Source organism: Cupressus sempervirens, chromosome 10 (genome assembly GCF_028749045.1).
Source record: "Cupressus sempervirens isolate cs-2001-9-10 chromosome 10, ASM2874904v1, whole genome shotgun sequence".
In the NCBI taxonomy this organism is placed as follows: Eukaryota; Viridiplantae; Streptophyta; class Pinopsida; order Cupressales; family Cupressaceae; genus Cupressus; species Cupressus sempervirens.
The window spans coordinates 283883076-283910721 of NC_143127.1; the positions used below are offsets into that span (position 1 = coordinate 283883076).

Sequence of the window (27646 nt, forward strand, 5' to 3'; positions counted from 1 at the left end):
CCAAAAGGATATGATTCAAATGATGAAAGAATTCAAGAACATGCAGAAGGAGACCAAGGGAAATGAGCTATGGTGCACTGAGTGCAAGAAAGAAGGCCATATGAAGGGATCCTGTCCGAAGGACCAATTTTGCAAGATTTGCTAGATCATGGGACATTTCACAAAGGAATGCCCTTTCAATATGAAAACAAAAGGTCCTCAGCAAGTGTTCTTGACACAGGAGGCTTCAGCGTTAGGAGGAAGCGGGAACACCAGTACAGAAAGTGCCACGTCGGGAGGGTACATAAATAATCGGCGAGGATAGAACAACAACAATGGCAACAATAATAATGGTAGCAGGAGTCGAATTCAGTACGATGCCAACGACCGACCCATAGTTCAATGCCAAGCATGTAATTTGTGGGGCCACTTTGCTCGTGATTGTACAACGGCAAACACATAGAAATTATTATGCAGATGGTGCAGACCCGGCGATCATGAAGATGCCAAGTGCCCAAAGTCGGGAGTAATTTTGATCACCATTGAGACAGACGAAGAGGAGGTTCTGGCCATCACGTGAAAGCAAGCGAAAGTGTACCTTGACTCAACGGAAGAAAAGAAGAGACTGGAGGAAGCGCGGGCAAAAATCCAGAAAGCAACGCAGGCAGAGAAAACACACTTGAAGGACACTACTGGTACCTCTGCACAAAACTGCGTAGAACAGAACATCGTACGACAAATATTACAAATCGAGGTACCCGTCAAAATAAATGATTTGCTGCTCACTATGCCTCAACTCCGTACAACACTCACGAACATTGCCCCGTCTGCTAAATTGCCAGCGGAACAAGGAAAAGAAAAGGAAAGTGGCACAAGTGCAGAGAATCCAATGCTGCTAGCCCTCTCATCCGGACGACATCTGACAGTCGTCAAAATGGGAATTCTGGGGATTGTTTTGATAGACACGATTATGGACGGAGGGTCCGGTGTCAATGTGTTACCAGAGGACACTGGAAAAGGTTGGGATAGCCGATGCTGTAGCCACGTACGTTTAGATTATTAACGGCGGACCAGCATGGGATCAAACCGTTGGGAGTCCTAATGGCACAACTAGTGACTATCGGAACACAACTGTTCTTGCTCGATTTCGTCGTCATCCCGCTGAAGAGGAGAGGATATGACGCCATTCTGGGCCGAGGATGGCTTGTTCAAGCAAGGGTCCAACATGACTGGAAGAAGAATACCCTATCAATGGAGCGTGGAGGCAGAAGATTCATAATTGATGCGCACACACAAATGGTAGGTGAGGAGAAGATTCCAATACTTGCACTTCCACAACACAATGAAGATCATTCATGGTGATCTCAAGCCAGGAAACATCCTCTTTGATGAGAACTTTGAGGCCCACATTGTTGATTTTGGCCTTGCCAAGGTGCTTCTTGAAGCAGCCACATGTGCCACCGGCTTAAATGTAGCGGGAACGATTGGGTGCATCGGTCCTGAATATCATCAGACCTTGAAGTTAACAGACACATGCGATGCCTACAGTTTTGGGGTTGTTCTTGCTGTTTTAGTTACAGGCAAAAAATTTGTATGACGATTTCTTCGAAATGATCTCGTAGGCCAGCATTTCCCCTCCCACAATCATAACATTGATGCCTCCTTTGTTGATGATCTGCTTCACAAGGGCTGCCTTCTTCCTCTAATTGAAGAACTATACAATTGTATTACACCAGTGCATTCAAAATCTCTTCAAGAATGTCTTGAAAATAAAATTGCGCAATCAAATACGAATATTTGTTGCAATTAAAGAATGCATTGTCTGGTAATTGATTTGACCGCTGCTGCAGCCACAAATGATATGCACGAAAATATGGGCTCAAGAAAACGAATATGCAACCATCATCGATGTTTTAAATGGTGATTCAAAATGAGAATTTGTGATCTGCTTTACCAAAGGTCACCAGCTAATCACAAGGCCCGATCTATAACATTGTAGCTAGCAATGCCTACTCAGTCGAGTAAAATGCAGTTGCCACAAGTAAAGGACGGTGTTGCCCTTTGTGACACATTAATCACCACAAATAGATGTTGTAAAGCATGGATGCTAAGCAAATGATGGTGATCACAAAACAACCGTTAAGACCACAACTAACATAAATACCAACCACACAGTCATACCTTAAAAAGTAAACCAAGACAAGTTTATGATGCATTCCAAATTTTTTTTTCATGTGCTTATGCAGAGTTGCTTTGAACTAGTGTCAGGACATTTCATATTAACTAGTAAAATAATTAATGACTATGACTGTGCCATTGCTGATATAGTAATTGCAGTATTCTTCCTAAACGGTGAAGTCATCAACCTCCACATTCATTAAATGTTGGTTAGGTTGATACCCTCATGCCATCGATAGAAATCATATATTTTTCCAGTTTCATATGTACAATCTTGACAATAAATCTTGCCCAAGACAATGTATCTTTCTCATATCTATATCACCCTTTGCAACAATCTTAAGCCAATCTTTGAACTGAGTTGATCCTTAAGATCGACCTGCTCTGATACCATGTTGAATTAAGAGGATCTGCTGCAAATGTATTAAGCACTTCCATTGTATGTGGTATGTGTGTTCCAAATGCAACATCCTCTTAGGTTTATATCAAATAACTTATATAATAATTATATATGTGTGTGTGTGTGTGTTTATCTGACAAAAGCTATCAAACATCGACATGTTTCTAATATTTAGTTTTCTGTTTCTAGAATAGAATGATTTTATTCTTTACAATTGTTTCTTAAGGAAACATTGTTCACTATTGTATAAATTGATCTCTTGATCATTGTTAATAACAAGCAAGTATTTTACCAATTACGTTGTAATATAATTGATGCCTAATAAATGCTTGTATGTTTTAACTGAAATTGTGAAATTTGTAATAAAATTTGTAGCCGTATGATTCCATATTACTCAGTATCAGAACATCGTCGATCCTTAGGAGTCTTCGCTTAGGATCTTTGTGATCTCCTTTGCATGTTTCCACCAAAATTATTGCAGCTCTATATTAACCTTTAAGAGACAGAGATCCTTTCCCACGTTTTTTTTCCTTTTTTACACAAGAAAGAAAATATGCCACTATGACATTTTATTATTAGAAAGGCCAGGGAGCATGGATTCAGGCACTCTTTTAGCTGCACAACCAAGTTTATTTCCATGCTCATCTTACCTTTGCATTAGGTAGCACTGCTACAATGTTTGGTAAGCTCATGGGTGGTGTCAGGATCTCTTTTGGTTTTGTTGCCATTGTGTTTGTCTATGACAATTTTGTTTGTGATTGTTTCAATTTTATTGAATATTTTTAGCATCCATGTGTAAATCTAAAATTTGATCTCCCTAAATTTAAATTACATTGATGAAGATGAAAATGAAAAATAAAATAAATTGATGCAAGTGCAAGAATAAAATAAAAAAACTAGCTACAGATGATTGAAAACAAAGCAACAGAGAACCCAGAAAGTGTCTCAGGATGCTCTCAGGCAGGATATGTTTTGCATGCTATAATCCCAGGATGGTATGGATGTTTATTTTCAGGACCTTTTCAATCTGCATGAGCAATCATACACACATTAAAAAGTGCCAAAGAGATCCATATAAATATAGAATAGTAGGAAAAGGAATAAGTGGAGATATGAAATCTCTGTGGTTTGTAGAGCTGCAGTGTACCTGTTTCTGAACAGAAGAAACGGTTGTGACTACTTAGGAGCTTTCCATGAATGGTCAAGACCCTAGTTTGACCTTTTGATCCCCAGAAGATGTCAATGGAGCAATGAACATTGCATTAGTGTGTGCACTTATCCTACATGCATCTAAGAGTAGGAGCAATTTTTAAATGATAAAAGAACAATATTTGTGTCTACAGTTATCCCTATGCATGGAGGAGGATGCCAAGGAATCGAGAGAATAACAAAGCAACAGGGGAAAGAACAGAAAACTGTGTCGAGAGGACTATTCCAATAGTATGCAGAAGGCTTGACAACATGAGCAGCTACGACACTAAAAAGGAAAACAGAATGCTCATGTAAAATGCTGAAGTGTTGTAGAAATCTGAAGTATAAGTTGGAAAATTGCAAGAAGAGCAAGGATGCATGTGATTCAGTCAAGTAAGATGTAAGGGCCATGAGGGATTCAAATCTGCATGCAAAGATTGCCAAAGAAAAACCGAATCGCAAAGATCATTGCTGGAGGCATAGTTCAAAATATCGTTATTGGCAACTTATTGGCAATGGCAAAAAGAAAGATATTGTGAAATATCAGAGAGAAGTTGGAAACTTCTCACAAAAATATCAGGAACTTATTTCTGTTTTTCCAGACAAAATTCTGTTTTTCCAATCCTGATGGAACATTCTTTCTCCTCTTTGCCCTTTCTATCCACTCCAAATCTATTTTTCCAATCAAAAAAATGTTTTCTGGCCTATCACTGCCTATAACAGGCCTGCAAGCACTAAGTTCGCTATTTTTTTTGCAATAAAACAGAGAAATATCACCAATATTTTATCAACTTCTCTGCAATCTTTTGAGACTTCTCAGGAGCCAAATATTGTGATAAGTGGAGTTATTGCTGATATATCTGAGATATTTTGAACTATGGTTGGAGGTATATAAGTCCGCACTAAGCATCTGTTGTCAATAGAAGGAATTAGAAATGACTTTGTCTTGAGTGCCAAATGAACCTATATGACTATATCTTTGGAGGTATACAAGTTCATGTTAAAGTAACTAAGATTGTTTCTGCAAATGTATAATCATGGCCATTGTTATTGATGATTTTCAAATGCAGATTTGGATCTTATATAAATATGAGAGGATCAAGAGACATGTCCCTATAGTTAATCATCATTTAGTTAAAAAAAAAACTATATGTATAACTCACCTTTAAGCATATATATAATATTAATATATTAACCATATATGTAATGTATTAATATATAATGATATAATAATATATAGTGCATGATATATAATATATATTATATATATAAGATATTTATCTTAAAGATAATTTACCATCAACAAGGTGTCTCATAATAAAATCAATCCAACAGAATCTACAACAAAGTCATGTCCCGTAGAGACATGATTCTACTTGGCCAAAGGCCACGTAGGGTCATGTCCCTACTTGATCACCGTCTGTGTATAAGCAAATACAATTAGTTTGCTTCAATCGACACTCGTGGTGGTAAAACAATTACATTCAAGAACTTTATAACATAGTAGTCTCTTCTGATTATAAGAGCCTAATTAGTTAAGTCATTTATAAATAAATAGAAACACACACACACACACACATATTCTTATCAATAATATGAGACATAAAAAAATGTTCATATAAATCATGAATACAAATACTCAATGTAACGAGTATATCACTTTGACTGATGCTATACTTCAACAGTCCCTCTTAGCAAGGGAGAAGTGACAAAAACATTTTATGAGTTATCAGTATCAAGGATATCTATGCACAACATATTATCTGACTTTAACACTTTGAAATAGTGACTTGTCAAATAACTACAATCACAATGCTATGAACACTATCATAACATATATTATGATCTCTAACTACCCAAAACAATATCTAGTGTAATCATAATGCTTTTGTTATTAATGACTTTCGGCGTATCCAGAATGAAACTGTCATAATAAGAGGTCTATCATTTGCAAGATCGTCACCTTACAAAGATTACCTTCTGTCTATTTGTTATTATGGTGTCCGACAAAACCTGGCCCAAAGAACCATGATAACAGGTCTACCAGTTATAAGATCGTCATCTTCTAATGGTTACCTTCTGTTTATATATGTCAATGAAAGATCGTCACCTTTCATTACATATCATATGTGAAATAGTAACCACCATGAACCCAGTCATAGAGTGGTACAAAGGGTTTTCACCTCATATTTCTCTCTTGTAGGGGAGAGCGCATTATAAAGAATTTCTTTTAGAACTTTCCTCATAGAGAAGATATCATCCACAAAGGATTGCATCTCAAAATTTCTCCCTCTGAACATCGATCTTGGGAAGTCAGGTCTTCTAGTTACTTCCTTAGAAATTCTCTTCACCCAAGGATGCCTATCGAGCTCACTCTAAATCAGTTGTTTGATTTTTTGGTGATAATTCGTCACTTCCTCATGATATACATAGGAGTAGGCCCATCACATCATGTAGTCACCCACATGTATTTTTAGACTCCCTCTGAGTATCAATCTTCTAAGCTCTTGTGTTGTCTTAGAAGAAGTGTCATACTCCCTCTTAATGTAGAAGAATCACATAATCTCAATCATCAAGGATGTTTGCTTCAAGAGCCTCAGTTTATCTATATTGATCATTAAGGTCTTTGGAGTTACTATCATTAGATTGAGTTTGCACAATATTTGGTAGCATATGTAAAGTACCAACCTTCTTTTCCTGTAACAATATCCTCAAACATAAAGGAAAAGATCAAAGAAAATAACCCTTGTAGTATGTATAGAATTACAAATAAGAGAGAGACTACAAATCAGATAGATGCAAAAGATAATAATACTTATTTGCACATGAAGATTCATAAATTTTCTTCTTAGATTATTTGAGAATAGAACATCTCCCTTCTAATGAAGGTTAATGTAACATTGACCATTATTCCCCCCACACTGTAAAATTTCCACTCATTCTTGTATTGGTGAACTATTTTGTTAAGTCATTTATAAATAAATAGGAACACACACACACACACACACACATATTTTCTTATCAATAATACGAGACTCCTTTCTAAGTTCCAACTTGCTCTTTTCATCCATTTAAGCTCCAAACATTCATTAAGCTTAATAGTAGAAGCGAACACAAAGTCGTCCACAATATGCCAATATCTTGATTGTGTATGATTGTGCCACTTAAATGACTCTACAACTCATTTGTCAAGTTTCATTTATCAAAGAGAGACGACTCGTAAATAGTTTAATTAAAGTCACAACTTTCTTAGAATATTCACATAGTTGCATGAATTACAGTCCTCTTGGCTATTACATTTTATTGATCACTGAAGATTCACAATATTGGTTTACTCCCTCTGAATCAATATGATCGATATCATTGACAGTTGACAAAACCATATCCTTTATCTGCTCCGTCTGACGGATGTGTCAGAATCCCTCTGAACATAAATCTTCTAAAATAAACTTTTCTTTAACAAAGTGTTGGACTCTCTAAATCTGATATTAATCCTCCTTTTTCTTGTATGAACATTCTCAGAGGAAAAGATCAAGGCAAATGCTCGTATAGAAAAACAAGTATGCGAGATATTACAAAGATTAGATAAAAATGCTCAAGGATAATAAATTCTCATTTGTACATCAATAATTCTTTTATTTGATATTCCATTCTATTAGACATTAATCTAAGAATGATCCCAATTATTTCAATATAATAAATATCTAATTTAAGTATATTTATTAACCATATATACATATATTCTATTTTCTATAGATATAATTCAATCGATATGTTCAACATATTATTATTTTCCTATGAAATCAATATAATATTTTCTAGCTGTAACTTAGGATGTATGAATTGTTCATATACCCTTATAAATTTCATGATTGATGTCATTATTCATAATGACTAGCTTTATTTATATACATTTTTCATATAAATAATTGATTATGACTAATATTCTCATTTTATTTCAAAGAATAAAATCATTTATATTTGTATTCAACTTGATAATAAAATATCATTAAATGAGTATTGAAGATAAACATAATATAACATTACCAAACAATAATCCACATTCTAATCTATATTTCCAACATTCATTTGCTTATTTTTATAAGATAATGAACATATATATATATATATATATATATATATATATATATATATATATATATAGTTAATCAAAGACAATGAATGTTTACAACATAATTATTGATTCCAATATTGAATTTTATTAATAAAAAGAAATTATCACTTACCTTGGGTGTGCGGGGCCAATGCTTTTAGTACAATCTTGGACATGTCCCTTGTACTGTGGTCATATCTTTATAGTTCTATGTTGGTGCCTAAGAGTAAAGGCTTGATGAAATACATAATGATAAACCTTAGTGATTGTACGTCAGAGATTGTGTGGCCAATACTTAGAGTATTTACGTCAGAGATAGATGAATATGCAGCAGAGATGCATAGAAAAACGATTACCAAGCCCCATGATTATGTGGAAGTCTAAATTGAGCGATAGTCATATGGAAATTAAATACATGGGCCATCAAGCATCAAAGATATGAAGAACTTGATGATATATGATTGAATTCCTTGTACAAATCCACATACATGAAGGTCTAGTAAACTTGAAGCCACCATGAATAATAACAAATTATTAGAGATTATGATAATGATGAAACTTCAACGATAAAGACCAAGTTGCGATAAAGGCATGAGGGTGGGTGAGTAAGGTAGTAATAAGAAGAGTCGTCAGCAGTATATCATCCTTTGAAATAGTGTCATTCATCCGCACATACACAAGAGACTATTACAAATAATGTTATCACAAATATATCATCCAATGGTAAAGAAGAAGTGTATCAACATGTAAAAGATACATAGAGGGCACCGAGAGTTTTATGTTGAAAAGTTAGATGTATCTGATGCCATCGGGAGTTGATTCAATTGGTATCGTCCCTTATGATTTGTCTTGTGTTCATGCCTTCTCATTTGTCTGATGTGTTCATGGACTGTCTGTGTCAGATGTCTCAAGCAGCGTATTGGAAAATATTTTCTTGTCCGTACTCATAGAGTTCTAAGCCCAGAATGATACATCCTCCATGTCATCGTTCGGTATTTCCTAAACCCTGTCATTTATCTATTCTACTGCATATGACCCACAACAAGGTATCTTGATAGTATTCTTCAACTGAGACTGATGTCGTCCTAGAATCCTCATTCTACATTCTTTATCTATGCTCTGGTTTTGTCTATAGAGAAAATGCTCTTCTACCTTTGATTTTCATCATTGGATCTCTGTATTTACAATGTCATTCTTCCTTTTTTGCTTCTGTACATTTGTAGTCTAGCTCTACTACTATGTTAAAGTAACTAAGATCGTTTTTGCAAATGTATAATCATGGCCATTGTTATTGATGATTTTCAAATGCAGATTTGGATCTCATATAAATATGAGTGTCTCTCCCTATAGTTAATCATCATTTAGTTGATAAACAACTCTATGTATAACTGATGCAGGAGCATCTTGCACGAGAAAATTTATTTAAAAATAAAATTAATTAAAAAAAAAAAAAATGGAGGAGAGAGAAAGTGACGAAAATTAGAGGAAAAAAATAATAAATAAATAAAAAAGGAAAAAGAAAAAAAGGACGAATCTCTATTTTCGAGGTGCATAGGTGGCATAAATAGAAAAATAAGAAAAATAGTTGTCATTCCATTAATTGAGGTGTATAGGTGGCATCTTAGAAGCTTGTGGAAAGTTTCTTAAATCTTACATTTAATATTTGTTGTGATCCATAAAGGAAATGTAATTTTCTAAGTGGGCCACATGGTGGTGCTTAGTTGTATTTAGGTGGAATTCTAGAAAGTTGTGGATATTGTAGAAGGTTGTGGATATTGTGTAGGTGGAATTCTAGAAGGTTGTGGATAAGTCATGCATTGGGTGGTAAGTGCCTATTTAAGCAAGGCATATGAGCATTTCTAATCAAGCTTTGGAAGGTGAAAGCTTCAAGGTGTGAAAGCTGGAAGGTGTGAAGACTTCAAGGTGTGAAAGCTCTAAAGGTGTAGCTCTTCAAGTAGAAGTTCTTGGTGTGAAGACACTTATTTGAGATTTCTCTTATGTTGAAGAATTTGTAAACTTCTTTTTGAAAAAGTCATATCTATGATATCATCTTGTGGGTGTTGTAAGGATTTTCAAGTATAATAAAATTTCTTGGGAAGCATTTTATCTCTCTTGCCTCCATATTGTTGCATTCTTAGTTATGAGTTGGTAAGGGTGGTGTGGCCCTTCATCGAGTGGTATCAGAGCATACCTTCATCAATAACTCACCTTTAAGCGTATATATAATATTAATATATTAACCATATATATCATGCATTATATATTATTATATAATAATATATAATGCATGATATATATGGTTAATATATTAATACATGCTTAAAGGTGAGTTATACATAGAGTTATTTATTAACTAAATGATGATTAACTATAGGGACATGTATTATATATATAAGACATTTATTTTAAAGATAATTTACCATCAATGGGGTATCTCATGATAAAATCAATTCGATAGAAGCTACAACAAAGTCATGTCCCGTAGAGACATGACTCTACTTGGCCCAAGGCCTCATGTTCCTTCTTTTAGCACTGTGATTCCCTAGCCAAGTGCACAAAACTTGCCTAGGGCATCATTGGAAAAATAGAAAATTTCATTTTCAGAGCCCAAGCTTTATAATAAATTATGTAAATTATTTTCAGGACTCAATTACAAATAAAAGGAATTAAAAATATGACCATACTATTTCGTTTCATCTCTTTTATGTTTATAGAGTAGTGCTCAAAAGTAATCATGACACAATGCATAGTATTTATTCAATTTTCTTACCTCCTCAGATAGGCATCACGGTCCTTCCATAAAGTTATCTACATAAGAAGGTTTAATGTGCAGTCTAGACACATCTTTCTATCCCAAGGATGGGGCAAGCTTTGAGGTCTGAAATGTTTAGGTAAAATGTTCTACGCAATCTTATTTTTATGGACAATGGAAATCTTCTGTCTTTAATAATCTCCATGTTTTAATGGAAAGGAAGTTTATTCTGCTACCATGTTCTTTGGTTTTGTTGTATCTTTTAGCTCTAAAGGGCATCACAGACTCTAATGTGCTATACAAGGAATGCTATACAAGGAAGTGTTAATCCTACATGTTATAAATGTTGGTAATATTACATCATTAATGTGGCTAGTTTGCTAGTTGTTTCAGCTTGTCAAGTGTTTGCTTATTTTTGTGAGTGATAGTTACAAGTGGCTATACGAGCTCTTCTATTATATAAGAAATTTGAATCATATATATAAGTAATATTTATTGAGAAGAACAGATGCAAAATATTATTACATGTGCAAAATTTCCTGTTTGGAAGCTTTGGCTTCTATAAAATTTTCCTTTTTCTTATGGTAACAAAGCAGTTTAGAAGTTTTATAGATGGATATCAATTGTTTCCAACAGTTTTCATGGATTTTGTTGCTCTCTTTATGATTCATTAGCTTTACTACCAAGTTCCACTACACCCAAGCAAAGAGGTGATTGGTGGTGATTAATGGTGATGTGCTTACAGACAGAGCTTCTTAGCAAAAAACATTGTTAAAGTGTTCAGTCTCAAATCAATTTCGTAAAATGTGTCCTAGGGGTCCTAGGTGGTTTATATTGTATACTTGCCTATGGATGAAGAATGGTTATTCAAGGATTTAATTTTAGTCAAGGAGCACAATCTGAATTGTGAGATGCCCCTGAACAACAATTTAGAGAAAATGGCATCTATAAATGTACAAATGTGGATTCTTGTTTTGGGTAAAGTGTCTGAAGTGGACAAGATGTACAAGACTGCATGAGCTCTCTATTGAGTATGAGGGAAAATGCAATCTTAGCAAACTATAAGAGTTAGAAAAGGTATTAAGGAGTTTGGATTCTATTGTCGTGGCAATCTTGTTTTCTCATATGCTTAATTTAACAAATTTAGTTGAAGAAGTTCAAACTGCTCATTGGCACAATATTGAATTCAACAACTGAATCAGATTTCAAGAGAGAACATAAAGTTTATACCATGCTAGCCCAGAGCTAATGGGGTTTGCTGCAAAGAAAATTTGCATTGCAATCCAATTGAGGCATCCAACAACGATAATTACCAAGATGAAGGTTTCATCAATGCTTTGGAGCCAAGGCATAAAAAGGGAAGTGTTATGCAATTTTAAAGCATTCTAGAGGTTCTTGAGACTTTGACTATTGCATGAAACACATGCTTGTGTATCTATGTGTTTATCAAATGCAATTCATTTTATGTTTTGTTACTTTAGATTATGGTGTCAAAGCAACATATGGGATATCGATCTGTTCATGTCAAATAATAGATCTGAATGTGAAGATTGTGTTTGGATGTATATCTCACAAGAGAACCCCATGTTGTAGAAAGGCATTTTACAAACCTTAAAGTTTCCAAGACCAATATTGTGCATTGGAGGCATCTTGCAGGCTGAAGTACAGGGTAGAGTTCAGACAAGAAACTGATAGATTATCTATTTTGGCTTTTAAATTGAAGTTAAATTGTTCATTGTTGGATTTGTGTCTCAAAATATATAATTAGTTTTTATAGAGATAGTTTGTCATAGTCTAAGTAACAAGTCTAAGTTATTAATTTGTTCCAAACAGTGCCCATTTTTGGAATTTGTTAGTTGTGTCATAAAAATGTTTACCAAAATCTAAAAGGGTCCAAAATTAATTAGAATATAAATTGCCCGAATTGTAATTGGACATACAATTGCTTGTACATGATGGCCATCTTTAAAACAGCAAATTTATCATCTCAGTTCTTTAGCAATCAAGATGGAAGTGATCTTAAATGATGTTGTGATTGTATGTCTTTCTCTTAAATCATAGAAGTTGGTTTTTATAATTTAATTTCTCTGTCCCCAGTCATTATTTTTCTCCATAGAAGTGTGTGCCCCTGTTCATGAGGTTGATGTTGGACAGATCTGTTTCTCTTTCTCCTAACTTTGTGACCACAAGATGTGTTTGTCCCTATTCTTGGTTCCCCAGGTAACTTTGTCTGTTCCTATTGTTGGATAAAGTCCAACAAGATCAATCATATAGTGAGGCAAGTTCCAGTATACTGATCTTGAGTGGATGTGTATGCCCTTGCTCATATTGTATGTTGTTGATAAAATACTGATAAATAGGTCAGTTAGTTTTTTAGGATAGGTTTTTAGTCTGTTTAGGCTTGTTAAGAGTTTTCTTATTTTTGTGAGTGCTTATAGGAGCTTTCATATAATTTGTGAGGTGTGAATCCTATAGAAGGGCAATATGTATTGAACACGAGAATAGTAAAAGAAAAGTGTTATTGCATGTGCAAAATTTCAGTTTGGCTTGTATATATTCTGCTCAAATCTATTGTAATGTTTTTTCTTTGACATGAAATGCTTTCAGGATAATGGATATCAGTTGCTTTTCCTTAGTGCTCGTGCAATTGCTCAGGCATACCTTACAAGGCAATTTCTTCTCAATATTAAGCAGGTAGATCTGCACAGGTCATGTGGATTTTTATAAATATCTTATTGGATGTAGCTTCTGTTTTTTATGTTTTCTCTTAATCTTTATGCTTGTTACTTGTTGCAGGATGGTAAGGCCTTACCTGATGGCCCTATAGTGATCTCTCCAGATGGACTATTTCCATCTTTGTATCGAGAAGGCAAGTGCTTTTTTAAAGAAATGGTTTGTACAAGTTGCATATCCTCATTTGTGAAGGCTTGCTTTGCAGACAAAAGATAAAAAAACTTAACAGAAATAATGAATTTTCCTTCCATGACAGATAATTGTTGTATAGATCAGAACAGATACAACTTTGTGACATAGTAAGCACTAGATGGTCAGATGTACCTCAAATATGGAATTAGGCACAAACATATGCTATGGTTCCATGTAAAAGTTCATATCATATGCATGACTCAAATTCCATGAACTGTGATTGCAATGTTTGTGTTGAGCAGCAATCCAAATCTCTCTGGATCTGCATCAAGTCTTTTTCTCTAAACTGGGGCTTTGCTATTGTTGATCCACCCTTCTGTCCAACTATTATTTGTAGAGTTAAAGCAGTATAGTGTGGAACTGGAAACATCAAATATATATCAATGTTTTTGTTTTTGGGTGTGTACCGTAAAAATATTCCAATTACACTCACATCCAGAACCACCGCATGATTGGTTCTGAGCATCTTGCTGAAGCTCTGAAGCTTGACCACCGAAGTCGTCCAATTGTTTGATTGGGCTAAATACATTATTCAAATTACGAAAAAGACAAATCAATATTGAACAATAGACATTTAGATTTCAAGTCTATGAAAATGAATCTTAAAGATGTGAAATTTTAGGATTTAGTAAGATGCTTAGCAACATAGCCTTGTTTGATTGGAATTATATTTAAAATTCAAAGAGGAATTCAACATTCTAGGTCTGGAAACATCTACCATTACCAAGAATAGACCTTACACCATCCAGTTGCATTGAGAGCTTTATGAAGATGATGTTGGTCTCTTTTTTGATAGTGTCCTTATCAAGGCCTACATTTTCCTTATCAAGCCCTATACCTTAGCTTCTTGCCTCCACATATAGCTGCAGTAGATTCTTTAATTTGTCCTTCAGATTATAATATATCTACGTTACACAGGTATGTGTTGCCAGCATTTTCAGACCCTTTACCATACTAGGGTTGTTGTGAGGAAATGGGAACACCATATAAATGTTTTTGCCATTGTTTCCCATTAAAAGAAGTAAGTTAGCATCCTGGAATTGTCACAAATTGTGTGCAGGGACAGGCAGGTAGCTGTGCCCAGGGCCTGGGACCTGTCCCACTAACAGCCAGTCATCCCTGTGGAAAGAACCACTAAAAGGATGATTTATAGTTTCATATGTTAAATTTGCAAATGTGTGAATTTCTTCCACCTAAGATCAAATAGTTTGGATGACAATGTTTCATTTCCACTTTGAAATACTCACCAAGTTTCAATTGAATTCACCCTTAAAAAGCTTATACTAAGCATTGACTATTCTCAATATCTAGATGAGCTTATACTAGGCATTGACAGTTCTCAATATCTAGATGCAACCTAATAGATATTTGCTTAGTATATAGCTCTCTGATTGCCACCATAGAATGAAGAATGTCCCGTTTAAAAGTTTTTAACTTTTTCCCAACAGGCAATTGATATTCCTGTTCAGAATTGTTATTTGAACAAATAGCAATTTGAGTTATCTGTTGCAATTCCATTCAACAAGGTTGGTTTTAACATTTGCATTTATTGACAAAGATTATGACTTTGGGCAATCCTTTTCAGACCTATCAATTTAGTAAATACAATATCTTAGCCCAATTTATTTATCCTTCTCTGTTAAACTTGATCTCAGATTGGATGTCAGTGCTCATCTATTTCTGCCTAAATTTTGGATCATATTGCCAAAATTGTTGTTCCCTATTTTAAGATTTTGGGGCTTACGTTTTGTATGGCTATAAAAATATTGGTTTTAAATTTTTGAAGATCTTGTACTAAAATTGTGCACAAGAATAAAAATATGCCACTATACAGAAACTTAATGCTCTGGGTCAATCTGGATTTCCAAAAATAGAGATATGAACTTTTAAATATAAAATCTAAATTGCGAAAGAGGAGATTTATACTGGCCAAATCCCAAAGTACTTTACATAACTGGAGCCAAACTGTTATGAACCAGGGAAGTCTGGAAAATGGAAAACCTTTCTGCTCAGTATTTTTGAACTTAACTACCGCTTGAATTCTCAATTTTAACTTTAATATTTTGTATGAAGGATCTACAATATGTATTATGAGACCCTTGTCAATATCATCACATGATTTTTTGAAATTGCCCTATACTTTTAAACATTTCCCTGTTCATAACAACTGTCCCCTTTGCCATCCCCTATCATCCCCTAAAGTGGCTCAAAAAGTTCTGTCCCTGAATGTGTGTCCCCGATTTATCACAGAAACTTGGTAGACATAGTAATATACCTAACATTGGTGCACCTCATCCATTACATAATTTGAGTGGTATCTAGTTTGCTTCTGTAGCTTGATTTTATTCTCTTCAAGTTTTAAACTTTTATAGGTTTTGCATTCAAATTTGTTTGAACAAAAATCTTTCCAAATTTAAAAAATATTCTTTTTGAATGTGAAATGCGCTAACCTAGCACGTAAATTCACAGTGATCCCCATGAGATATGTTTGTTTGTTTGTATTCATAAATTGTTTACATCATTGTTCTGTTGCCTCCTCTAGGGATTTCATGTTGCATTCTTATTGAACTGAATTTGATTTATGTTGTATTCAACTCAATATATATATTGATTGAATAAATATTTTCCTTGCCTTATGGTAGATTGATTCACTCAAGGAGATAGTTATGTTCTTCAAAATTAATTTAAAAGCAATTAGACTTCCTTATATATATTTTGATATCAACAATTATCGGCCATTATTCTAGGTATGTTGTGTAGAAGACATAACATGTTAATAACTGATTTTTCTGAACTTACAAAAGCCACCTCTCAAAAATATCACCTTACCATAATTTGGTGTGGTTTGACAACACAGTTAATCCCATTCGAGAAAATGTAATATAGAAATTCTGAAATACTTCAGAGGCTTGGTTTACAAATTGATTATTGCAAGGTTTAGATTCTTCTAGATGTGGTTTAAACTTTAGAAGCTCAAATAACATCTGTGGAGGTCTGCATGCTATATTTTGATCTAATTTCTTATAAACCTTTTATTCAAATGCAGTGAATACAGCAGTTTTGTACACCAGGGATTTAATGCTAATTTCGTCAAAACTATTTATCTAACTGCACTAAATTTTTGTATAGTGACCTTTGAATGTCACTAATTATAATTATTTATAGCGTGTATAGCAACTGTTGAATGTCACTAATTATAATTATTTATAGTGTGTATAGCAACTGTCGAATGACACTAATTATAATTATTTATAGTGTGTATAGGAACTGTTGAATGTCACTAATTATAATAGTATTGTGTATACCAACTTTAGAATGTCATTGATTATAATAGTTCTGTATAGCAACTTTTGAATGTCACTGATTATAATAGTTGTGTATAGCGACTTTTGAATGTCACTTTATAATCTATCTTTATTTTGTTACTATTAAGTGGTGCTTATTGCTTGGTAGCTTGCAACTAGTTTTTGCTCCAAATGAGATGTTTTTTCAAATCAACCAGATTTGGAGCTTAAATTTTCTACTCTCCTTAACTAGCTTCTGTTTTTTGCTCAACAATCATCAGGATTCAGAACAAAAGTCAAGCTCATTGATGCCTATGGAGTAATTGACATTAATTCAAAAGCTCTCAGGATTATGTTGAATGATATTCTCTTTTTGATATTGTTTGCAGTGATACGAAGGGCTCCCCATGAGTTCAAGATTGCATGCCTTGAGGTAAGTAAATGTATATGCATTTTTTCAAAATTAATCGTCTTAACAAATAAGAGTTGAGCCATAAGACTGTTTTTTGACCATTAAAATATACTGTCATAATTCTTTGTATATTTAAATGTTGTTTTTAATTTTCATTTTCTGATGGATGGATTGTTTAATATCTGTAATATAGAAAGGCAAACGCTCTACTAATATCAATAGAAATTAGTCACATGGCTGCACTTGGCCCTGCAAGTGTTTCTGAGACCCAATCATGATAGCAAATGATTGTAAATAGCATTGATATTCTGCTTACTTTCTTTAAAGAAATCTCAAGTGCTCCAGCCAATGAGAGACTGATCTAGTTAGTACTGTAGAAATAAAACTTGCATATAAAAGCATTATAGATTTTAACAAGGAGTTGTTTATAGTTCAAACCATAGATGAAAAACTCACAGAAAAACTTGTTAAGTAGAGAAAAATCACTAGTTTTTCTGCTCGGCGATTATTACAATTTTTTCTCACCAAAAAACCTTACAAGCACTCACAGGAAACTTATGTAAAATACACTGAGTTTTTGGAAAAGCTCAGCAACTCTGAACCAAATTCTTGGCTGCTGCAGCATATAAGGAGTTTGATGTCAACAGCTTCATTTGGTTTTTTTGAGTTCTTGTTTGTTGCTCAAGATACAAAACACACCCCCAAGCTTATGTAAGGTCATTAGCAAGCATTTTAGTCAATTTGAAGTGGATTTGGAGCCCCAAGACCCTGCAAGGGGCGTTGCCCTTTGGCCCCATCAGTGACAGCTGCCCCCGAACCCCCACTTTCTAATACAAAGACGAAAGAAGAAATTGATGGAGAAACCCTGTTGAATCAAATTAATGTTTTTATATCCACTTTATTGAGTCCCCCCTTGTCCTTGACACCCCCCATCCTCTTGTGCCCAACAGCCAGTGGAACTCTGTTTTATCTCCTTTTTGTTGCATCTAGGTTTTTAGAAACCCAATAAAGGCATTTCCTAAGTATTCTAAATTTCTTTAGAGTCTAATGAGCAAGATATTACACCATTTTTTCCAGGATGGAGATTGAGTCATAACTAGTCATGTCAAGGGAGGAGGCACATGCATAGTGGGCTCCTAAGACTAGACCTTCTACCTCTCCCCTAGTTCTTAATAAGTTAATAGAGCTAGGAAGAGGAAGATGTAAACTATTTTGATGTTGTATTTACTTGTAGTTTTACAAAGATGATTTTCTATTTTAATTTTGCTTCAGAATCAGGCTACCAGCCATCAACATTCCACATGAGGATACCATTTTGTAACCAATTTGCATTTAAATATATGTAGATTCATCTTGTTTCTTTTGTTTACTCATTTACTGACTAATTAGATGCACCTTCTCCCCATTGAATTTTGCCAAAAAATACATTTCTATTTAAATTTAAACATTTTTTAAAGTTGTAGAGTTTTATCTGAACTTTTGTCGAGTTATTTTTTGTGGCTTTGGCAAGTTTTGGGTAAGTTTGAATTTTTCAACTATGGTTTAAAACTTTAAACCATTGACAAATAGACCAAACAGAAGTGGAAGGTAGCTCCTAGTAAGCCCTCAACCCCTGTTGATGAAGATGTTCACTCAATGATTTGACAGTAGGTTCCCATGAAGCAACGTTAGAGAATTGAGAAGGATGGTGGTGCTTCTGCATCTGATTGCAGTGGAGTAGTGGCGGTCATTGATGTGTCTCTATTGGCAGATTGGGAGGGTGTGCTTGGTAGTGTGCTAGTCGAAGTGGTGTTTTATCCTCTAGTTTGGATGGTGGTGCTGGAAACCCCAATTTCTCCCATGAGGAGGCTGCAAGTTGTTTCAAGTGATGTGGGGGTAGCTATCATGATTCTTGCTTGGTACTGTGGGTTACTTGGGATTTTTTTTGTATTCTTTGTGATGTAGAGCTCTCAGCTAGGTAGTGATGGTAGGTTGTGTTTGGTGGTAATATATGGCCACATTTTGGCTCAATACCTATATGTACTTTTTATTCCTATCAATATAGATGTTTGAATTACTAGGCAATTTTTTTAATATTAATTCATTGACAAATAGAGAAGATTAATAAGCAACTAAAAATGATAAACATAGCACACAAATATTCATAAGACAAAGGTTGACGTGGACTAGAATAATCTAAATTAAAACTTGAAAATAGTGGGATCAAATCCCCTCAAGATGTCATGAGCCACGATTGGCTTAAGAATGCACATATAGATTTCCTTTCATTAAGTTCTTACCTGATTCTTAATATGAATTAATATAAATTTTTTTGACCGGTAATTCAAACATTTATATTGATAGGAATAAAAAGTACATATAGGTAATGAGCCAAAATGTGGCCATATATCACCACCAGACACAACCTACCATCACTATCTAGCTGAGAATTCTACATTGCAAAGAATACCAAAAAGATCTCAAGTAACCCATAGTACCAAGCAAGAATGATGATAGCTACCCCCACATCACTTGAACCACCTTGCAACCTCGTCATGGGAGAAATTGGGGTTTCCATCACCACCATTCAAACTAGAGGATACAACACCACTTCGACAATGCACACCACTACTCCACCGCAATCAGATGCAGAAACACCACCATCCTTCTCAATTCTTTGACGTTGCTTCACAGGAACCTATTGTCGAATCATTAAGTGAACATCTTCACAACAGGGGCGGAGGGCTTACTAGGAGCTACCATCCACTTCTGTTTGGACACTCTTACCCCAAAAACACAAGCCTGTGCATGGGTCTGCAAGAAAATTAGTAACTTCCACCACCCCATATGAACGACTGGCAAATAAACCTCCATTGGTGCTTTCAAAGACCACACCAACAGAGGTTGGAGCTAACCCAAACCACCATTGCCCATGTGCAGCCCCACCTCTAATACATCCATTTTCACAAATGTCTCCAGACCCTTAGCCCATTTTCCTCAAGGTATTCTCTCGCCACACTCAAAACTTCAACCTTTGAGTCAGCACCATTAAAACTAATGCAAGAAATAGGGATGAAATATCAAGATTCGAATGAGGCTTCCAATCATGCTCCAAACACTCGTTTCTCGAAAATCAATATCACTGCATCCCAAAACTCTTCATCAACAATCTTGAAAACATTGCATAGATGTTTAACAGTAATTGACCCTATGAAAGCTGGGATTTGTCCCAATGTTTGCAGCGAGAAGTTGGCCTCCATGATGCTTATCCTTAAATTCTGCACCCTTCACTGGTTAATTTTATCACCATGGATACTACAATAGAACAAGGGACTGGTATTTTAAAACTCCAGCAAAGCCTCCATAAGGAACAACTTTCAAAGAAAGCCCTACCATTACTCGAAATCCCTATGGGCTTCACATGCAAATTTCTCAAATCAACACGGATCCCTTGCCAAATATCGCCTCCAATTAATTATGAATGTGTACTCGAGAAATTTAATTCATTTGCAAATCAAAGTTTTGAGGGATTCATTGCCTTATAGTCTTCGAAAAGTTTGAAGTTGTCACTTAGAGAACCTTTAACACCAACATTCAACAGTTTATCCGCTAGGGAATTTGCCTCCCTAGGGACATGGGAGATCCTATATTCCTCCACATTCTCCAATAAAGTATGAATCTGTTTGATGTGCTTGTTCAAGTACCATGTGTCCATCTCCCCTTTAGCAATCCCATTTACCACTATTTGTGAATCCCCATCAAGGTGAATCTTACAAGCGCAGCTTGAGGCCTAACAATGTGGCTTCAACTGTAGCAAGACATTTGACCTGGTTATTGGTTCTATCTACAACTCTTTTTGCCACTAACGCCACAGTACTACTATCCTCACTTCTCGCCACAACTCCAATACCCAAAAGACTAGGATTCCTTTTTGATGCTCGGTTGAAGTTGACCTTGATCCAACCTGAATTAGTGGGCTCCAATTTGTCTTGGCAACAAAAACTGGAAGAGGATTAACCCTCAAAGGGGCATTAACGGGTCTATATGAATTAATAGAATTATTATTGCATAAATTACTTAAATAAATAATATTATATCCTATTTTAATAATTGACAATAATGATATATGATTAGGTCATTAATAAGAAATACATAACACCATAATTAATAAATAGTGTTGTATAATTATATTGCAATAATATATAATCAATATTAATAACAAGTGATTATATTAATAAACATATACGACATTAATAATAATATTAACAATTATTAATAATATTAACCAAATGAATAAATATTCTGTAACGAATCAAATTTAGCCTAACAACAATCACCTGAAATGGCACTGAGTTTGAATGGCAATACCGAGTGACTATAGACAATGACTAATATGCTCTACATATAATGATAATAGTCAATCTCCACCATCTACTCCCTAGGATAGACTTGGGGGAGACATGCCACTCCATCTAAACACAAAAATAGTTGCTGACATAAATATTAGGCATTGATCTGAAACACAATTTCTGTACACCTCAGCGGGTATGATGACCGGACACCTTCAATTTAAGAGATGCAATGATAAGCACATGGTTCCTCTCAACTCACACATATAAATACAAGAGAAAACAAAGGATACAGGAGTCAAAGATAGAAGTGGAGTGATCTCTATATCTCTATACATAGAGAACAACTATTATCTCTATATATACCAACTAATATCAGGTACGTAAAGAATCTGATAGCTTCTGTTAGTAAATGAACAAACATCATTAATATATACATATGCATTCAAGATATATATAAATTAAATTGTAAATAGAAATTGATTTCCAATAATATTATTATTTGACTTATGGGAGGAAGTGTGTAACGTTACCAAGGAAGCGCTTGTATAAATTCAAGCAACTAGACCTTTGTGGGGCTTGAATAAATTCAAGCAACCGGATCTTTGTCCCAAGATAGGGTAGGGGTCAGCATTCCATAAGCCTTGATAGATATGGACTTGCACTTGTAAACGTTGAGGGAAATTAAAAGCTGGTGTGGGAAACTTGGATAACACCTACACCTTCCACTCCTCAAGTCAAATAGAATATGATTGGATGTATAACAAATATTGGTACTTCCCACTTATGAATATTTGGGTTTTAGGACATATATAATGTTAAGTTTAATTAATATGTGATAATTATGTCCAGCCATACCAAGGATCATTAAAAACGGTATCAAAGCATGGCCATGCCATCCAAGTTATGCTAATGAAGATGAATCCATCATACAAATAATATCAATAAGACTGGAATTATAATATATAGTTATATACCATACGAGTATATATTTATAGAGTTTTATTACAAGCGATATTGATATAGCCTATCTCTTAACCTCTGGCTGTAGCCACATGAGTTGATAGTTGGTGTTGTGTAGGGAAAGGTAGAGTAAATCCTTAGTGGATAGGTGAATTCCAAGATGGGTAAGGATATGTATTACCAATGCCTTGAGGGAAAATCCCAACATGGGCATGAGCATGCAGTCCCAATGCCTCGAGGAAGCCTATTTGTGTCAAGCGCCCTACAAGAAGTAAATCCATGCTCTCTTTAGGGTTTGAGTTAGGAGAGACATAAGAAATAGGGGCTTAAGTATATTAACTATCTTGAATGTATTATGAAATTATTCTTCATCAATTTTTAAAGTTGAATCTTTTTGGTGGCAAAATAATAGGAGCTTAAATATGTTACCTATCTTGAATGTATTATGAAATTATTAGAGTTTTAAAGGTGAATCATTTTGGTGGCAAAATAATGGGCATATGCATGCCTACACTTTATGTATGCTTGTATCTTCAAGCATTTATGTGTATACTACATGTATGCTTCATGTTTCTATGCATTAATGTGTATACTTTGTGTATGTTTCGTGTATTTAGGCATTAGTGTATGCATTGAGTATACTTAGTGTCTTTACATATTCATACATATATTTTATAAATTCAATTGTATGCTCTATGGTGATATTAGTTGGTTTATCTAGAATAATAGAATAACTCGAGAATGATGAATTTGAAGCATTGTATCATACAAACAAGTTTTGGTAAATTTAGCACCATATAAAATAGACTAAGATCATCCCTTAAAAAGATGTGGGAAAACAAGTTCAGTTGCCAATCCTGACTATTAGTTGCTTGAGGACAAGAAAATTTGGGAGGGGTGGACTGCCATGAGCCATGATTGGCATAGGAACGCACATGTAGATCGCCTTTATAATTAAGTTCTTACATGATGCTTGATATGAATTAATATGGTTATTATTACATAAATTACTTAACTGCATAATATTACATCACTGTGTTGATAATCAACAATAATGATATATGATTAGGTCTTTAACAAGAAATATATAATATCATAGTTAATAAATAATGTTATATCACAATAGTGTATAATCAATATAAACAAGAGTTCTGTTCGAGCAGGAGTCCCTGCCTATTGTGAAGAGAGCAAGGTGAACAATTATCAGAATGTTGCAAGGTGAAAAATTATCAGAATGTTCTTTAGAGGATGAAAAGATGGAGGATTAGTGTCAAATACTATGCAGTGCTTAAGGCTTTGAGGCACGTGTATTGCAATTTAATGGATTAAATGAAGAAAGATCAAAGGAAAATGCTACAGATCTTTCAGAAAAGTTTTTTTTTATCAACACATATATCCAGCCAATATTAATACTAAATATCTCACATGAAATCAACAGTCTGCACCTTATAGGCGGGAATTTTAATCTTGAATGCTCATGAATTTCCATGATAGTCAGATATACACAAAGAGGTTATAGAGAAATACAATTGGCAGGTGTAAAGCGAAACTCTAAAAATATTTTCCTAGCTTCTCTCTTTGACAAAAACAAAGCTATGGAACAAGGCGTGGACTTCAATTAAAGAGGCTGAGCAGTTAATTTCAAGTAGAATGAAAATAACACAAACCTTAAATAAATGCACATACATTCAACCAAATGAGAAGAACTGACCATGCTCCTTGGAAATACATTTCTAATGTCAAGTTTGTGCCTCTTCCAGAGCGGTTCCAAAGCTTCAGAGAAAAATGAGCTCCGAAAATCATACATTTATCATCTATCTCCATTTCATAAGACAACATGAACTTAAATTAGGAGTCAGATTTGTAAATTGCATACCATCTCAGCAATGTCAGCGTGCCCAGACATTTCTTTTGTTTGAGCAGAGGACTATTATATTTGCAGCAGCTGAATCGATATCCAAAATTAAATGATAGGAAAGATGACAATTAGACTTTCCGAGGGCAATGTTAACAGCATAAGGGATTAATTCCGGCAACAAACTGTGAGAGGACTTGAGCTCGAATTATAGCACATCCACATTACAAATTGAAATATGGCTCGTGTATAACCAATGTTCAATTTTTATTTTTTTTCACATTTTCACAATTTGCTTTAGTTTCCTTCCATGCCAGCAGAAAACATTCGAAACTGAAAACATGATCTGCAAGTTCTTTGTTGTCATCTAATCAACTTATCTCACTGACCACAAGAATTTCTCGTATTTTCAGAGTAAATACAAAGCTGAAGAATCAAATAAAGAAGAAAGCTAACAACATCTAGACAAAAATCTTTCATAAGACAATGCAAAGAATGGAGCCAATTGATAGGACATACTGGTATCAAGCCATAAGCTCTTTGTTTACCAATGGTTTTTTTGGTCATCATCATCCTTTGTGTGTGCTTGGATTTCTAATACAGCTACACTTGATAGATTCTCTGATTTATCTTTCACCATCTCTCTTATTGATAACCCTCCTTTGTAATACCTCCTTTGGATCGCAAGATAGCAATCACTTGTTGGATCTTGATATCGCTCTACAAACCAAACCACTTCGCAATTTTGATAAACGTGTGATTTGTAAACTCGCAACAGTCTACATAGTAGAGTCTGCAGACCACAAAACTGCTGTTATTATTGATTCACTTCAGTAGTTGTATAACATTTCTTGGAATGCCTACTGGGAAGGAAACATAGAGCCACACTTTCACTAGTGTCCGAGAGCATAAACGGCATGTCAAATCAAGCAGAAAGCTATTGACACAAATTTTTTACCTGGGATCCTTGCAGTGAAAAAAATTAGCTGGAAATGGCAATTCCACTTCTTCAGTCTTCTTCCTATGGCTAAAGAACATATACAACAAGCATAAATAGAACAATTGCAACTGTGGGAAAATCAGCTGGAAATGACAATTCCACATCTTCTTTAGTTTTTCCTATGGCTAAAGAACAGATACAAGAAGCATAATTAGAACAATTGCAACAAAGTGTATCATAGTTTTATCACACAAAGCAATCTTTCATTCATAGCACTCTTCATTCAACTCACACTCTTGTACAACTTAAGGTAAAACTTCTCCTTTAAGAAAACCAGTGATTATGCAACCATCATGGGGATTACAGAACTGCCCTTGAATTAATTCATGGCTACGCATCTGTCATATTTGGTGCTGCAGTAATTGGAAGTTGATCTTTGTGGAGACTGATGATTGCGAAAATTCCACCTGTGTTGAATGGCAGTCTCATCCTCATATGATAGATACTCCATTTTGGATTTTTTAGCACTGTCACTGACTTGGCTCTGATTGAACGTATTTTTATTTTTGCTGTTGCATATTCTGCCATAGTGTAACTGCAGTGACAGCTAGAAGTGGAGTGTAAGGGCATGAGTGTGTTAACAAAAAATATTAGAGAGCCAACATGTTTATAGTTTTTAACTAAAACTATAAAACAACTCAAGTTTGGTATCTTTAACTCTATTTTAGATAGGTAACTCAAACTCGATATTCTTTAGGCAATTTACATAATAGTTTATAGATCATATTGATCAAGAAATGTTAATTTTCCAAATGCTCACTTTATGTCTATGATTTATCAGGATATCAGAAGATTATTTCCAGTAGATAGCAATCCATTCTATGCAGGATTTGGAAACAGAGATACAGATGAAATTAGTTACCTAAAAGTTGGAATACCGAAAGGCAAAATTTTTATCATTAACCCAAAGGTAATCAGCCGTTTCCTTAAGAGGAGAATAAATTGTACACTTCAAAGGTGTTTTAACTTCTATTTATTTGTTATTGGGTACAACAGGGCGAGATTGCTGTGAATCATCATGTAGACACAAAATCATACACATCACTTCATACGCTTGTCAATGGCATGTTCCCAGCCATGTCATCATCTGAACAGGTTCATCTCATCTCAACCTAGTTTATAATTTTAAGTCTTAATATTTATGGGTTTTCTTGGGTTAAGGGCGTTCTGACATTTTGTTTGATTCTGACATCTAGGAGGACTTCAATACATGGAATTACTGGAAAACTCCTCTTCCTCACATTGATGTTTAGCTAGCTGAGAATGATTGAAAAGGGCAAATGACTATCAGAATAACTCGTAATTTCCACTCCTTGGCAATGTCTTTTTTTCAGCCAGTGTCTGCCAGCATTTGTTGGAGAGCTCAAGAAAGCTTTGCCAGCACAGAAATTACATGATATTGGGTAAGCTGTTTTCCCATTGCATGAGAAGGCGATATCCCCAAATGTAAAAATGTGTGACGACACTAATCCTTGCTTTCTATTTAGGATGAGAACATGGTACTACTGATGTTTAGATTAAAACACCCAACATGAGTTAGTAGAGCGGCTGGACATCACGGAGAAGTGGTTATAAAAGAATTATTATATGCTCCAGTATTTTGGAAATTGTGATACTGTACAGCTTGAGCACTTAAGTGCTCATCTAGAAATTTAAGAACGTGTAATTGATTTATGTAGACCTAGGGGCCATTTCAATTTCGCTCCTAATGTGTCTCTTCTGTTTCATTCTTTCCAAGCAACCAATGGATGTATATGTTCACATTCAATTGAATGCAAAGGGGCGCCTCCAATTTGGTGTCTTACAGAGAGTATATGTTCACCCTGATGGGAAATGCTGGTTTTCATGTCTTATATGTCTAGCAGAACTTTGGTGGATTCACTTTTCCTTCTTTCTGCTCTGGAAACTTATGACATCCTAAATTATTGCAGGTCTTTGACACTGTAAACTTTGAAGTATGAGGGTATAACTGAATGTGGATATGAATAAAAAGCAAATTACAGTACAATTTAATGGACACCCTGTCATTTAAATTTGAAGTATGGGGGTATAATATAATGTGGATATGAATAAAAAGCAATTTTCAGTAGAATTTGAGAATGGCACCCTGTTATTGTAATTTGTACCCGTACCCACCATTTGTGCTGATTTTTTTTATATGTAATATATTGTATAATCGTACTACTAACCCTGCCACAAGTAGAATGTTCTATGTTACATAGCACTGTATTTGGGACATAGAAGGGTCCGTAGGGAATCGCAAAA

General features: G+C 34.7%; 1 protein-coding gene across 3 annotated transcripts in view; it reads left to right on the top strand.

The window, feature by feature from the left end:
* The window catches only part of LOC149533759 (uncharacterized), a 41390-nt gene extending 13992 nt beyond the window's left edge, over positions 1-27398 (top strand). For 2 of the 3 annotated variants that reach the window (XM_089807018.1, XM_089807019.1), the window contains exons 6-11: positions 13222-13308; positions 13411-13483; positions 17213-17256; positions 26163-26291; positions 26378-26476; positions 26578-27398. In XM_089807018.1, coding sequence (XP_089663144.1) covers positions 13222-13308; positions 13411-13483; positions 17213-17256; positions 26163-26291; positions 26378-26476; positions 26578-26634 — 489 coding nt within the window. In that variant the 3' untranslated portion in view covers positions 26635-27398. The remainder of the gene's footprint in view (positions 1-13221; positions 13309-13410; positions 13484-17212; positions 17257-26162; positions 26292-26377; positions 26477-26577) is intronic. The other variant, XR_016357959.1, reaches the window with a different exon arrangement.
* The last annotated feature ends 248 nt before the right edge of the window (positions 27399-27646 follow it).